Below are 16,746 nucleotides of genomic sequence, written 5' to 3' on the forward strand. Positions count from 1 at the left end.
TTTAGGAGTTTATCAAAGCTGAACTTTCCGTGTGTACCACGTGTATGTTATTTATCTGCTTGGACTGAGGTCCCCAGTGTTGTGCAGAAGGTCTTTGTCCGTGTCCCTGACCTACTCAGTTTTTGATGAATGACTTGGATGAAGACACAGGAAAACTGTCTTATCAGGTATGCAGATGATAACGGAGGTGGAAGGACAGCTAAAACAGCAAGCTGCCTGGGTTAGGGATGCAGGTACAATCAATATAGAGAAAGTGCTGTGACAGATTGAAACCTAGAGTGAAACAGACTTAATTTGATGGGGGTTAAGGTAAACAACTTGAAATATTTTATTTAATACAAACTTAGTGTGATCAAGTGTGTGACCAGATTGCTTAAAACAACAGCTACAAAAACAATACAGACCTAGGTTACATTAGTAACAGCATAGAGGCAGATGAGGGCATTGTGGTTTACACTGTAATCTACAAATATTCAAGACAAGCTTGGGATCCTATAACCATTTTCATAAATCATGTTTCACCAGGAGCATTAACCAGCCAATGAGAAGTTGAAAATAGTCCTGTAAGAAAGTTTTGAGTCAGCTAGAGATAGCTAACCTGCAGTGAATTTAGAGTGATGTGGTAGCTGTCTACAAACACTAGAAGGGATGCTACAGGAAAGAAAGACGGGACTACAGGTCCATTTGGAAGAATGGAACAAATGGGTCAAAAATGAAAAAAGTGAATTTTGATTCAATTAAGAACTTTGATAGCCAGTAAAACTGTCAGAATTGAAGAGGCTGTTCCTACAAGCAGAAAGCATCCAGTCAGTGAAGTGTATTCAAATAGGGGGAAATGACCAACTTTCAAAATGTTTTCCTGCTTTGGGGGAGCATTAGATGGGATCACATATAAGATTTCACCCAACTTAATAGAGACTGGTGTACTCTAGATCTTTTTTTCCAGTCTTCAGTAAATAAAATTGTGGCTGATGAACATTTAGTAAGCTAATTAGATTTCTGTATGGCTGATGGTTATGAAAACTATTTAAAGTACCAGTAAATAAAACTATTTGAAGTTTAATGTATTTCAGATGGTATACCACACATTTTTCATGGTTTGTGGTGTGACCACAAGGGAAAAATTCAATAACTTCTGATTCTAGTAGGTTACTTCTCATAAGTTATTTTGTGGGAAGAGGTTGTTCCTTTACCAACCTGTGTTTTCCTTTTTATAAAATACTGTCTACTAAATCTTTTTTTTTTTTCAAAAAGTAGAATCCATTTTTAAAACATTATGTAAAAGATTAGGCCCCTGTTAATCCAATCCTTCTAGTCAATTAGGGTTCAAAATTTTCGAAAAAATTAACATTTTAGTGATTCTACTTCATATTTTCTTTTTTTTTAAGATTTTATTTATTTATTTGGGAGAGAGAGAAAAAGAGAGTGAGAGAGAGAATGAGAGGGGAGAAGGTCAGAGGGAGAAGCAGACTCTCCATGGAGCTGGGAACCTGATGTGGGACTCAATCCCAGGACTCTGGGATTATGACCTGAGCCAAAGGCAGTTGCTTAACCAACTGAGCCACCCAGGTGGCTCTACTTCATATTTTCTAAAAAATTTTATTTATTTATTTGACAGAGAGAGAGATGAGAGAGATCACAAGCTGGGAGGGAGTTGGGGGAGAGCAGAGGAGAGGAAGAAACAGACTCCCTGCTGGGCAGGCAGCCCAGCGTGGGTGGGGCTTGATCCCAACCTGAGCTGAAGACAGATGCTCAACTAACTAGGCCACCTAGTACCCCTCTACTTCATATTTTTAACAGTATGTAGGAGAGAATTTGATAGACGTGTGTGCATGCATAACTTAGGACAAAAAGTTAACCATTAACTTAATCATTGGGTTTAGTATATCAGAATTACTGTTTATTTTGATTTGCATCATATCTTCAATCTTCGAAAAAAATGCACTTAAATGACTTTATCTTGAACTTTTATTTCTCTGTCATATACTTTTAATTGGATTATATTTTTATAGTAGCTAAAGAAGAATTTTGTTGGTAAACAATTACATAACTTTTCTGAGCCTAGATTTTTATCTGAACAATCAGATCTGTAATAATAGTACCTGTCTTTGAGGATTGTGGAAAGATAAAATGAATTTGTGCATGAAAAGAGCTTGGAATTGGGCCTGGCACAAGCTGTACATGCCATACATATTTACCAAATATTACTGGCTAAACAAATATGTGTGCCCCATATCTCATTGATTTTGAAACATGTTGAAAACTCTGCTTTTCCAATTTAATTTACACTCTCCCCCCGCCCCGCAAAAAAGAATTTACTTGATAATAGTGGGGAGAGACTTAGAGTGAGGCAGACACCAACTAGCTGTGAAGCTTCAGCAAGCTGTGTAAATAACCTCTAACCTCTTTACTGAATTACATGCATGGCTCATCGCGGAATCTCTAACTGGTGGCCTTCACTCTGTTTCTTTAGGCCTCCCCGTTTTTCTGACAAGGAAGTTCTACCACACATTATGAGAATATAGTAACAGATTATTTTGCCTTTTTTTTTTTTTTTTTTTTAAGCAAACTTCTCACAAATTCCCTTTCAGGCCATGGAACTTGACTTATCCTTCTATTTGCTCCTCATATAAAATCACTCTGTGAAATTACTGAAATCATTTCCCACCTCCTTAAAACAGCAAGTCTTGTCTACTTAGAGAAAGTTTGACAGTGAGAATTTAAACTCTTATTATAATATGTTTACTCTATTTCCTTAGTTTTTATTGTTCTATTTTCATTTCCTTTTCTGTTTTGATTTGCTTTCATCTTAGAAATTGTATATACTAATGGTACAAAACATAATCAAACACTGAAGAGAAATATAAAATGAAACGTACATCTGTTTCTCCCTATTTCACACACCCTCCACTCTCTGCTTTACCCTCAACCCTACTCCCAAAGGTAAACACTGTTAATGGTTTCCTGTATATCTTTCCAGAAATATTCCACAAATATACAAATGTTTATAAATATGTAAAAAGCACATATGTGTATGTTCTTGTGTGTGTATAGTGTGTGTGTATATATATATTTACTTATTTATATATAGTTCATCTAAGTTTTTGTATATGTATACATTTACCAAGTACCGGTACACTTTTTTCCATTCCATAATGTGGTTATTTCAGTTTATTTTGAAATGCTAGTTACTTCCAGTTATTTTTGCTATTATAAACAATGTTTCCTTGAACATCCTTGCATTCTGAATATTTATTTACTTCTGGATATTATTAGAATAAATTCCTAGGATTTATGCCTTTATTATTAACATTTACATGAAATGGACTGCCAGACCATGAGTTAACCCCTGAAGGAATAAATCACAGTAAGTTGAGGTATCTGTATATAATATAGGTAAATAGAAATTTAATTTTTATGTGTATTTATTTGGCCCAGTTTTATAATCATTTCCTGTCACTAAATCATATAGCAATCTGCTTCAGTTATGAACAATATCCAAACCTTAGATTGCTCCTGCAGTTTGTTGATTTCATGCTTATGGAAACAGTGTAATGTTTTATTTTGAAACTAAAGCTTACTTAAGGGACATGTTTTTTAAATGATGGAATAAAGGTAGAAATCATTCTACAATTATACTTGACCATTTATATCTTGTGCCTTAATTTTTCTGTAAGATCAGGCTATGCGGAGGCAAATACACATTTTATTCCTTGGCAGAAAGGCACTTAGTATCAGGGCATAGCAACAAGAAGGGAAATGCTAAAAGTAGCCATGTTTTTCCTTTGTCACTGATTCAATTGGGCAGGCTGTCGGGGGTGGGGGCTGGAGGTCGGGAGGTGGTGGGACAGGACATCAAAGGTATGAGGACAACAGACTGGTAATTACCAAGATAAAAATGATATACCCAGGAAATACAGAATTCTCCAGTCCTCAAAGAGCCTTGCAGTTTATTTCATGTAAAAATTGCTAAGAGAGAGGATAACTGGAGCAAGGACATGTGATAATATTTCTTAGACTCTTCTCTGAAATGAATGACTAAGAACGTATGATAATGACAAAATTAATAGCGTCCATGACCTCTGACTAAACTTGATACTATAAATCAATCCAGGGTTTCTGGTGACACGGTTAATAACCAAATATTAAATAACAGACTGGATACCAATCTTATCCCACATAGCATAAAAATGTATGGGGTTCAAGCAGCCTACTTTTAACTTAAGAAAAAAAGTAAATATTGGTTCCATTCTTCCTCTCATAAACTATTCCATGTAACATTTTAAAATTTGCTCCAAATGGGACGCCTGGGTGGCTTAGTCAGTTAAGTGTCTGCCTTCGGTCTGCTTTTCCCTCTCCCTGCCACTCCCCCTACTTGTGCACTCTCTCTCTTTCTCTCTCACTCTCTCTAGCAAATAAATAAATAAAATATTTTGAAAAGTAAAAATAAAATAAATTAAATTTGCTCCAATTAACTTTGTCCCTCTCCACTAGGAGTTCGATCAAATCAATTAAAATGATTGAGCCTACCAAAAATCTCTTCTGGCAAGATAGTATATAACTGAGTAAAATCAGTAACTAAACCAAATTATGAAATTACTATTAAATTCAACAAAAATTATTAACTCAAGTTGTATAATTCTTCATTTGTTTTAATATGAGGTTTACAAAAATTAATCTATCACAGGCCACAGTCATGTTTGAGTGATTTATATTCTGATAAACCTTTTAAAATTGTCCTTTAGTGTTAGCAAAAAAATGGAGAGGAAAAGAGAAATGGTAATGTCCATATTTTTATTAAAAAATGCATCTCCACTGACATATAAAGTGTGGGGGGGAACGAGAGAGGGAAAAAAAGCTCTCATGCAAATAATATTCTCAATATTTGTGTGAGTCTCTATGGAAATAAATCTTAATCAGTCTTCAGAAGAACTTTGGACTTGTGTTCTGTCCCAAGTTCTGTAACTAAGCAGCATATGAAAAAAAACTGTGCTTTCCTCTGATTACATCTGTTTCCTCATCTCTAGATGAGAGGATTTTTGTGGTCAGATGATCTGTAAGGTCTGTATTACTTCCAAAATTCATAGGCTGTGCATCCATACCATTCGTGTTTTTATTTCAGTATTTGTAATTTCTACAATGATTCACTCACAAACTGGGAGTCAGGAAATTGTTAATAACTTACAGTTTAACTTGTCCCTTTACTAGAGGAAGAAATTGAAACCCAGAGGAACCAAGTAATATTGGCCAAAAACATATAGCTTATCCATTTAGAACCATGTCAAAACTTAAGTCACTAATCACCATGTCTTTTCAAGTTTTTTAAAAAAATCATTATTTATAGTATTCACTATTTACATGAAAGTTTATCTTTTGATTGAATGTGTACCTCTTCAAGTTCTCCTTTCCTATATTTTTCTAGATTGTATTTATGACAGGAAATTGTCACAAATATCATTAGGTAGTTTTCTTTAAATTTGTTAAAATGGAGGGCTCTGGGGTGGCTCCATCGGTTAAGCATCTGACTCTTGGTTTTGGCTCAGTTTTGGCTATATATATATATATATATATATATATATATATATATATATATATATATATAAAACACATCTTCTTTATCCATTCATCTGTTGATGGACATCTAGGTTCTTTCCATAGTTTGGCTATTGTGGACATCACTGCTATGAACATCGGTGTGCATGTGACCCTTCAGATCACTACATTTTGTATCTTTGGAGTAAATATCCAGTAGTGCAATTGCTGGGTCATACGGTAGCTCTATTTTCAACTTTTTGAGGAACCTCTATAGTTTTTTCCAGAGTGGCTGTACCAGTTTGCATTCCCACCAACAATATAAGAGGATTCTCCTTTCTCCACATCCTTGCCAACACCTGTTGTTTCCTGACATGTTAATTTTAGCCATTCTGACCAGTGTGAGGTGGTATGTCACTGTGGTTTTGATTTGGATTTTCCTGATGCTGAGGGGTATTGAGCATTTTTTCACGTATCTGTTGGCCATTTGTATGTCTTCTTTGGAGAAATTTCTGTTCATGTCTTCTGCCCATTTCTTGATTGGATTATTCTTTTGGTGTGGAGTTTTTTGGGAGTTTTTGTTCTTTGGGAGTTGAATCTTTATAGATTTTTGGATACTAGCACTTTATCTGATAAGACATTTGCCAATATCTTCTCCCATTCTGTCTGTTGTCTTTTAGTTTTGTTGACTATTTTTTGTTTTGTTTTTCTGTGCAAATGCTTTTTATCTTGATAAAGTCCCAATAGTTCATCTTTGCCTTAATTTCCCTTGCCTTTGGAGATGTGTCTAGCAAGCAGTTGCTGTGGCCAAGGTCACAGAGGTTGCTGCTTGTGTTCTTCTCTAGGATTTTGATGGGTTCCTGTCTTAAATTGAGATCTTCGATCCATTTTGAGTCTATTTTTGTGTATGGTGTAAGGAAATGGTCCAGTTTCATTCTTCTGCATGTGGCTGTCCAGTTTTCCCAGCACCATTTGTTGAAGACACTCTTTTTTCCATTGGACATTCTTTCCTGCTTTGTGAAAGATTAGTTGACCATAGAGTTAAGGGTCCATTTCTGATTTCTCTATTCTGTTCCCTTGATCCATGTGTCTGTTTTTGTGTCAGTACCATACAGTCATGATGATTATAGCTTTGTAATAGAGCTTGAAGTCTGGAATTTTGATGCCACCAGCTTTGGTTTTCTTTTTCAACATTCCTTTGGCTATTCAGGGTCTTTTCTGGTTCCATACAAATTTTAGGATTATTTGTTCCAGCTCTGTGAAATATGTTGATGGTATTTTGATATGGATTGCATAAAATGTGTAGCTTGCTCTAGGTAGCATTACATTTTAACAATATTTTTTCTTCCAATCCATGAGCATGGGACATTTTTCCATTTCATTGTGTCTTCCTCAATTTCTTTTATGAGTGTTCTATAGTTTTCTGAGCACCGATCCTTTGCCTCTTTTCACCCAGGTAATCTTGAAATGCTGGTAATTGCGAAAAGTGTGCAAATTCAAATACATCATCCTTCAGTGGTGAGCACTGACAGAAGTAAGAAGGTAGTAATTCAGATGCACCAGTGTTGAGAAGTGACATTAAAGATGTGACTGTGGTAACATCACCAAGTTTTAGACACTGCAAAACATTTTATTCAGTTTTCTCTTTTGAAGTGTCTAATTTGGTTACTAAAGCTGAAAATAGCTTTGAATCTTTTAGGGCTTGCCTCAGCTTACATTATATTAATGCTAGGAATGTGTATGCTGCATGTATACAGTATAGTCAAGTTGGATTAATGTAGTTGATTAAATTGGGGGACAACTTTGGGGGTGTTGGAGTATTTTGCTTTGTTTTGTTTTTAGAGAAGGAGAGAGGGTTGGGGCGGGGAGGGGCAGAGAAAACCTTAAGCAGGTTTCATGCCCAGCACAGATCCCGATTCAGGGCTTGATCCCACAACCCTGAGATGATGACCTGAGCTGAAATCAAGAGTCAGATACTTAACTGAGTGAGCCACCCAGGCAACCCAGGGATAATATTTTGGTTAAAAAGGTAACATGACTACATAATGATGATGTCTTGAGATGGTCTGTAAGATGGTTCTAACAAAATTTTTAAAGCTTAGAGATAGAAGTGTAAATAGAGACCTAACTGTTACCATTCTCAGTTCACAGTGTTTAGCAGGAAAAACATCACATGGGCAGTGAATAGTAAGCCATGCCCAGTCCACTTGGATCATGTCTGGGTGAGAGTGATACCCTTTAACTTGTATTGAGTTTTCAAAATTTCATTAGTTCCAGCACTGAATAACCACACAGACACCAAGGCACACATATGCTATGTGTCTGTCAGCATAAAATTATTATTCAAACATAGTGGTCTTTAAATACTCTTAGATTACAAAAGAGGAACCATGATTACAAGGAAAAGAATGTAGTCAATGCTCCACTGTTTCCTCTGTTTAGAGAATGGTAGTAACTGGTGGTTTCAATTCCACTGGTTTTGAATCGCAATATATACCTCAGTCAGTTTCTTTTTTTCTTTTAACATAAAAACTAAATTGAGCTAATTTAAGCAAACATTTATATCATAAAAGGAATAATAGGCATATAGGATAACTTACTGAACCCAAGAACCATATTCTCTATAAACACACTCTCTCCACTGTGCTTCTTCCTTTCTCCATCACTAAAGTTTGTATGTCCTCTTTTTCCAGCTGACCAGCTTAGACTGTCACTGAATTTCATGGAATTCGGTGATTTATGATTAGCCCAGCCTGGGACAGACTTCTCCAGATCAATCAGCTGTGGGTGGAGGAGCAGGGTCATGAACCCACTCTGCATATGTTGGGGTGGGATGAAATAAGATTCTAAGAAGAACTCATGACCTAGGCATATCCCAAAAGGTACCTACCACATTATATTAAAATAACTTAAAATTCAAGTAAAGCTTGAAATTAGGTAGTCAAAACAAATCTTATGTTTGGGCCATATGGTATCTCTAATTAGACATCATTTAATTACATAATATTTCAATTCTATAGCAAAAAGGGAAAAAAGAAAAAAACATACAATGGGAAATATGTCTTTAGGGTACATCTCAGTGGTTGGATTATTTTGGGAAGAAAAGGGATTTTTTTTTTAAGTCAACAAAAGCTTGTGACTATAGGAACTTGTTTTGCTTAATTGACTGTTCAGCAACACTGTGCCTTGAGCTCTTTGGAGCAGAAGCCATGCATGTACAAATCGAACAGTTACACTTGTTTCAGTCTTATCCGAGTCTCTGGTAAAGGTCAAACAATTGCTGAAAGGTTGAGTTATTCTAACTGATGGAACTAATGTTCATTTTCATAAAGGCAGACATTTTGGAAATATCCCAATCTCTATTATGATGAATCAACTTAGGAGTTATTTACCTTGCTCTGCTTTCTGATTCTTCCACCAACAACACCCATGAGTTACCATCCTATGGATACAAACACAAACATCTATTTAAAATAAATAATTAACAATTTTATTTTGGAGATGGGCTCATCATCCTTCCTTTGCCTGAATTTTCATTCTCTAACAGGCAGTTTGATCACCTCAGTGTTAGATACTTGATACAATCACACTTACTTGGGTGTGTGTCCCTGTACTAATTATGGAAAGAAGGGGGAAAACCCTGTTGGATTTAATGATCCAAAAAAGAAGTTAGAACAAATTTACATAATCAACAACTCAAAGTACTCATAATTACAGATATATGCTGGTGTACATAAAGATATGGAGTGCTGACAGGAAATAAAATTCAGAGACAAAAATCTCCAAGTAACCAAACATTTTTATTTTTCCCTTGTTTAGCCCAGTTAATACTAATCCCTCAAGGCTGATTTGGTCCAGATAGAGTCTTACTTAGAAGCCTCCGTAAATAGCACCTGAAAGCCTTTCCATGAACATAAGGCATGTTTATTTATCACAGAGAAAGAGCTTCCATCATATCACAGCTTACTTTGGTCTTAAACTATTCATCTTTTGTCTTTCACACTGTCTGACATACTAAATAGGAGATTTAAAGGAGCCGGCAACATTTCCCATTGCTGACTATGTGCTCCAGCCTTTCATACATAATATCTCATTTAATCTTTAGAGTAACCTCGTTGTATACATGAGGAAACTGAAGCTACGGGATTGTTGTTGCTTACTACTGATTATCCCTCTGATGTATATATGAATACATATGTATGTATGTATGTATGTATATATATGTAATTTATCTATACTCACACTTTTTCCACCATAAGAAACTAAGAAGGGGGATTTCTCTAGTGAAGAAGTATCATTGTGTGCAATACATGACATTCAGTGTTGTTTCTGTGCTAAATGATAATTAAGTGTAAGTGCGCTAGTGGAAAAAGAACACTAGAAGGCAGAATATGTAAGTTCTAGATTTGGCTTAGGTGTAGGATCAAAGTGCGGGATTTGGGGCCAATAAGAACATTTTCTTTTCCTATTCTTTTTATCTAATGTGTCCCCTCATCCCCCTCTATCTACTTATCCTTTTTATATTTTTTTAAAGATTGTTTTTATTTATTTGAGAGAGAGAGCACAAGTAGGCAGAGTGGCAGGCAGAGGGAGAGAGAGAAACAGACTCCCCTCCAAGCAGGGAGCCTGACATGGGGCTCAATCCCAAGACCATGGGATCATGTCCTGAGCCAAAGGCAGATGCTTAACTAACTGAGCCACCCAGGTGACCCTCACTTTTATATTTCTTATCTTAATAAGAAATAATGGATATAAAACACACTATAAATATAAAATATATACTTTCTGTGATGACTTCTTTCCCACTTCCTTGGAAACTAACATAAAGGAAAGTAAATACCTCCCTCATCTCTTTCACTTCTATATCCCCCATGCTTGGATTGGTCCCTGAAATTTAGTAGGCACTCAATAAATAATGGTCAAGTCCATGAATGAAAAAAAGAGCATATAAACTGAGAAAGAAAAATAGGTACAAAACCTACCTCATCACAGAACATTTATCTCTGTGAAGTCATTTTCTATTTACTCATATATGTCTTCTGCTGGGGACTGACATGGGGCTCTCCACAATTATATACCCACTCCCTGGAAGAGTATCTAGCCCTCTCATATGATAAGGCCTTAAGAAAATTTATCAGGGGTGTCTGACTGGCTCAGTCAATTAAGCAACCAACTCTTCATTTCAGCTCCGTCAGGTCTCGGAGTCATGAGATTGAGCACCATGTCGGGCTCTGTGCTCACTGGGAAGTCTGCCTGAGATTCTCTCTCTCCCTCTCCTTCTGCTCCTTTCCCCATCCCAACGTGCTCTTGCTCTCTCTCACTCTTGAAAAATATAAAGAAAAATCTTTTAAAAAGTTGTCAAAAGTCTGAAACAAAGGGCTGTTCACTTTATTATCATCATGAAGCTGTTCACATGGGAAGTAGGTTTGAATATCAGTGTATGTTTCTTCAACATGCACAGAACAATCACAGAGGACTATGGCTGTGAATAAATCAAAGCAAACTAAGGAAAATAAAAAGTACAATTAATATTTTCCAGTGTTTCAAGATTTTTGAGGTATTCTGAATTTCTTGGATGTACGAAATATGTGAATTATCTAATAAACAAAGAAACAAAAAAATAATTATTAAGTAATTCTAGCCTTAGTTGCACCATAATACTTTATGTCCAGCCCAGGTGAGTTTGTGTCCTGTGACATTAGGCCAGAACTTACTCATTTTGTGTTCTGTTTCCTTCCTTAGTCTGTGAATTTCTGGTATGTACTGGTGATGAACGATGAACACACAGAGAGACGATATCTGCTGTTTTTCCTTCTGAGTTGGGGACTTCCAGCCTTTGTGGTGATTCTCCTTATTATTATTTTGAGAGGAATCTATCATCAAAGCATGCCACAGATCTATGGACTCATCCACGGTGACCTGTAAGTACATCCAGGCAGAACTCCTTGCCTTCCTCGCCTTTGTATACTCAGATAGCTCCATTAGTAGATGGTGGAGCAGTTGACTAAGCAGCGTGAGCAAGGAATACCAGGCAGACCTCTGCTTTCCCACCAGACTGACTAAATCTCTACTTCCTCTAATTTTCTCTTGAAGTAAGAAACTGTTGCCTTTCTAGTTCCTCTGATGGATACAGTTTTCTCAGGTGAGTTGAGGTATTAGACAATTCTCAGTAATTTGTACCTTAGCATAATTTAGTTTATTAGATTTATTAGATTAAGACCAATACCTAGTAATACAATACCTAGTAAAATCAGGGAACTATGAAAGTTTTGATAAAGAATAAAATCAGTGAAAAATATGGAGTGTGGCGTATTATCTAAGGAATCTGACATTTTGGGGGAGGTTGGGAAGGGAAGGATGGCAGTTACTATCATCCATAACATCCTTAAATACCAAAAGGCTGTATCAGAGTGAATGGAGAGTGTCTGCAAAAGGACACAAGAAGGACACAGGGTCAACTGGGACCTTCTTATATGTTCTAAGGTGCATTAATAGTCTTTAAATGTAACAAATCTTTATACACACACATATACATGCCTTAATCTTGAATCTGGTGTCTTACAGCTTTGAGGACTACTCAACCCCTTTTATTGACTCCATATGCAGGAGGGGGAAAAATTTTATAATAAAGTTTAATCAGCTCCCTTGGTGTAATGAGGATTAGATGGGGAAAGTAACATTTCTAAATAAGAAAGAATAACCTATTCCCAATTTTATGATGACAGTTTACCTAATTATCTCACAGGTTATTGTGAAGATAAAAATGAGTTAATTGATGTGAAAAAATCTTTGAAAGTAAAAGTACTATATAAGCAGAAGTCATTTCAATATCATTATTGCCTCTGATCAGTTATAATTGTTCATTATTACTTAATAAATAATTGTAATTAATGTATGCAAATGTATTTCACAAATGGGCAATCACACACACATATCCCACACTCTATTCAACCAAGGAAACTAGCTATGTGATACGCACACACCCACTGAGAGGCCATATATAGTAATTTTTTATTGAGATTCATTAAGATTCCCTCATACTGATTACTTTATAGCATTATAATGTATTTTGTGCATATAAAATTCCTAAAGCCTGATCTTCTAGAAGGGAATTCTTGTGTCTTTTCAAAATTATGTTATGACACTTTGTGACCCCTGGCATTAATTTAAATCTTGGGCATCCAGGATTAATTTCAGAAAGTTTGACATCATTCTTTGTCAAATACAAAGTAACCATGAGACAAACCCTGGTGGCCTGCTGCCCATCCCTTTCACCAGTTTCCTGGCGAGACAGGACTTATTTGGTAGCAGTTTTAGCATTACATGTGTACCCACCCAGCCTTGATAAATGGGACCTGATGAAAGTGATAGTAATTAAAAGAACTCTTTTAGTACTTGTAAAGGGTTTTTTTTTTAATTTATTTATTTGACGGACAGAGATCACAAGTAGGCAGAGAGGCAGACAGAGAGAGACGGGGAAGCAGGCTCCCTGCGGAGCAGAGAGCCCGATGCGGCGTTCCATCCCAGGACCTTGGGATCATGACCTGAGCCTAAGGCAGAGGCTTTAACCCACTGAGCCACCCAGGTGCCCCTTGTAAAGGGGTTTTTAAAGAGAGAAGTAAACTATTATCCAAGAATGTCCAAATCGACTGTTAAAATATTTGCCTTCTGAGGCTTTTGCAAAAAGTTTTTTATTGTCAGCTCAGTTATAATAAGTGAAATGCAAAACACATTAAACTCTACCTGGTTTTAAGAGGATAGGGATTATTAGACCAAAAGTGAGTTTTGTAAGTATTGTAAGTTACTTGTGTCCTCCACAAAAAATTCCTAAATCATCCCTATGTAAATTTGTTATAGTTTTAAAAAATTTTTTAATTCTGTATTTTTAATTATCACTTTAATCTCAATATAAGGATACAAGTTACTATATTATTTATGAAGAATCTTATATACCTTGATCATGTATAAACATACCTTTTCTTTCGGAGTAATGATAGGAATTGTGATGGTGTGAAATAGTAGCTCATTTGTTGTGCAGTGGTTACTCTATAGTAATAAACAATTTCTTTTGAGTAAAGAATTTTCTCTAACTAGATCTCTATTGTATCAATATGTACAAGTTGCTTTTTAAAAGATGTTTTTGTCAAATTTTGGAACCAAGATTATGATAATTTCATGAAAACAGGGAGTGATCTCTCTTCTCCTATTAGCTGGAATGGTTTTCAAGTTTGGTGTTATTTCTTCCTTAGTTTTTTGTTTTTGTTTTTGTTTTTGTTTTTTTAAAGTAAGCTCTGTGCCCAACATGGGGCTTGAACTCATGACCCTAAGATTAAAAGTTGCACGCTTGGGGTACCTGGGTGGCTTGATCGCTTCCAACTCCCTGGAGCGGGGCTCTTGTGTGGAGCTCTCCTCTCTCTTTCTCAAATAAATAAATCTTAAAAAAATAAAAGGTCCAGATTTCATTTCCTTTGGATATATACGCAGAGATGAGCTCATTGGGTCATATAATAGTTCTGTTTTTAATTTTCTGAGGAACCTCCATGCTGTTTACTTACTGTTTACTCTAGTGGCTGTGCCAGTTTACATTCCCACCAATATTCCGTGATTTTTATTATTTCCTTTCTTCTGCTAACTGTGGGCTGAGTTTGTTCTTTTTTTCTAGTTCCTTGGGGTGTTGTTAATTTGCTAGGTTGTTAGGTTGTTAATTTGACATCTTTCTTTTTTCTAATGTAAGCACTTATCACTATAAATATCATCTTAGAACTGTTTTTTCTGCATCCCATGTTTTGGTATGTTGTGTTTCCGTTTTTGTTTGTTTCAGAGTACTTTTTAATTTCCCTTTTGATTTCTTCTTTTTACCCATTAGTTGTTTATGAGTATATTGTTTAATTTCCACATATTTGTGAATTTTTTAGTTTTCTTCCTGTTATTGATTTCTAGTTTCATACCATTGTGGTTGGAAAGATCTTTGGTATGATTTCAGCCTTCTTAAATTTGTTAAGACTTGTTTTGTAGCCTAATGTATGATCGATTCTGGAGAATGTTCTGTGTGTGCATTAGAAGAATGTATATTCAAAAAAAAAAAAGAAGAAGAAGAATGTATAGCTACTATTGTAATATAGAATGTATAGCTACTATTGGATTGAATGTTCTGTATATCTGTAGGCCCATTTAGTCTAACTATAGTTCAAGTCTAACATCTTCATTTGATAAATCCATCATTAAAAATGGAATATTAAATCTCCCTACTATTATTGTATTGTTGTTTGTTTCTCCGTCTGATCTGTTAGTATTCCCTTAATATATTTGGGTGATCTGACATTAGGTACAGGTGTGTTTACGATTGTTATATACCCGTTTGATGAATTGCCCCTTTATCATTATTATATCATGGCTTACTTTATTACTTGTTATACCTTTTTGAGTTGAAGTTTATTTTGTCTGATATAAGTATAACACTACCCCCCCTTCACTCTTTTGGTTTCCACTTGATGGACTATCTTTTACATTTTTTTAATTTTGAATCCATGTATGTCCCTGAAGCTGAAGTGACTCTCTGGTAGGCAGCATACAATTAGATCTTTTTTTTTTTCCTTTCCATCCATTCAGCTACTCTGTACTTTTACTGGAGAACTGAGTTCATTTACATTTAGAGTACATATTGATATGTAAAAACTTACTAATGTCATCTTACTAATTGTCTTCTGTTTTGTACTTCACAAACTCCTTTCTTCTTTCTCTGCTGCCTTCTTTTATTAATTGATGGTTTCCTTAGTGGTATACTTTGATTCCTTTCTTTTTGTCTTTAGTGTGCCTACTGTAGGTTTTTGTTTTGTGATTACCGTGAGGCTTACATAAAACATCTAAATGTAACTGTTTTATGCTAACAACTTAACTTTAATTACATGCACAAACACTACCCTTTCACTTTTTTTTTTTTTTTAGATTTTTTTTTATTTATTTATTTGACAGAGAGAGATCACAAGTAGGCAGAGAGGCAGGCAGAGAGAGAGGGGGAAGCAGGCTCCCTGTGAGCAGAGAGCCCGATGCGGGACTCGATCCCAGAACCCTGAGATCATGACCTGAGCTGAAGGCAGAGGCTTAACCCACTGAGCCACCCAGGCGCCCCTACCCTTTCACTTTATCCCTCCTTTTGCAACTTACCTCTTTTTACATTGAGTAGTCATTTAAAAATTCATGAGGCTGTCATTAGTTTTAATCTTTTTTTTCTTCAATCTTTATGCTAGAATTATATGATTAACATACCATGGTAATACACTGTTGAGAATTCTGAATTTAACCATATAGTTTCCTTTACCAGTATTCTGTATATTTTGATGTATTTTCAGGTAATCAATTAGCATCCTTTCATTTAAGCTTGAAGAACTCCTCTCACCTTTTCTCATAAGGCAGGACTAGCAGTGATGAAGTCCTTCAGCTTTTATTTTTGTGGGGAAATCTTTATTTCTCCTTCATTTCTGAAGAATAATTTTGCCTGATAGGGTATTCTTGATTAGCACATTTTTTTTTTCCTTTCAGCACTTTGAATATATCATCCCACTCTTTCCTGACCTGTAAGGTTTAAGGTGAGAAATCCACTGATAGCATTAGTGGGCTTCCTTTGTAAGTTACATGCTTGTTTTCTGTCTCTGCTTTTAAGATTCTCTTTGTCTTTTTTTTTTCACAGTTTTATTGTAATGTGTTTTGGAAAAGCTGAGATTGTTTGGGGACTTATATATGTAGAAGTCCAATAAACATCTTTACCAGAATGACACACAGTTTTCTTATACTTAGTCTGTTTTAAATTGATCTTCTAAATGTGTGCTTTGATCTACATTTTCTAGAAAGAGCCACCATGCACCCGGGAACCCACTTAGGTTTTTCTACTTCTTTTTTCTTATAATTCACATGCTATTAATCATAACTTATTTTCTAGCCTAATTCCTAAATGTCTTCCTTTTACTTTCTCATTTTCATCTTCATCTTTTATTTCATCATTGTCTCTGCAGTTCATTTCTGTCATCTTTGTCTGCTCTGTCGGGTTGCCTCCTAACTTGTGTTCCTCTCTCTGATTTCTTTTCTTTTTTTTTAATCTATCTACTAAATTCTGAAACATGGAAATGTTCATATCACTCTCATGCTTAAAACCCAACAGTTGCTTTTCATTACCTTCAAGATCCTGGACTCTTAGGTCATCCATGGTTGACACTAACC

At 35.6% G+C, this 16,746-nt stretch overlaps 1 protein-coding gene across 1 annotated transcript in view; it reads left to right on the forward strand.

Annotated features, from left to right (window-relative positions):
* ADGRV1 (adhesion G protein-coupled receptor V1) overlaps window positions 1-16,746 on the forward strand; it is a 548,798-nt gene that overhangs the window by 363,444 nt on the left and 168,608 nt on the right. Inside the window, exon 86 of the mRNA XM_047730885.1 lies at window positions 11,275-11,453. Coding sequence (XP_047586841.1) covers window positions 11,275-11,453 — 179 coding nt within the window. The remainder of the gene's footprint in view (window positions 1-11,274; window positions 11,454-16,746) is intronic.

The sequence above is a fragment of the Lutra lutra genome, chromosome 5 (genome assembly GCF_902655055.1).
Source record: "Lutra lutra chromosome 5, mLutLut1.2, whole genome shotgun sequence".
In the NCBI taxonomy this organism is placed as follows: Eukaryota; Metazoa; Chordata; class Mammalia; order Carnivora; family Mustelidae; genus Lutra; species Lutra lutra.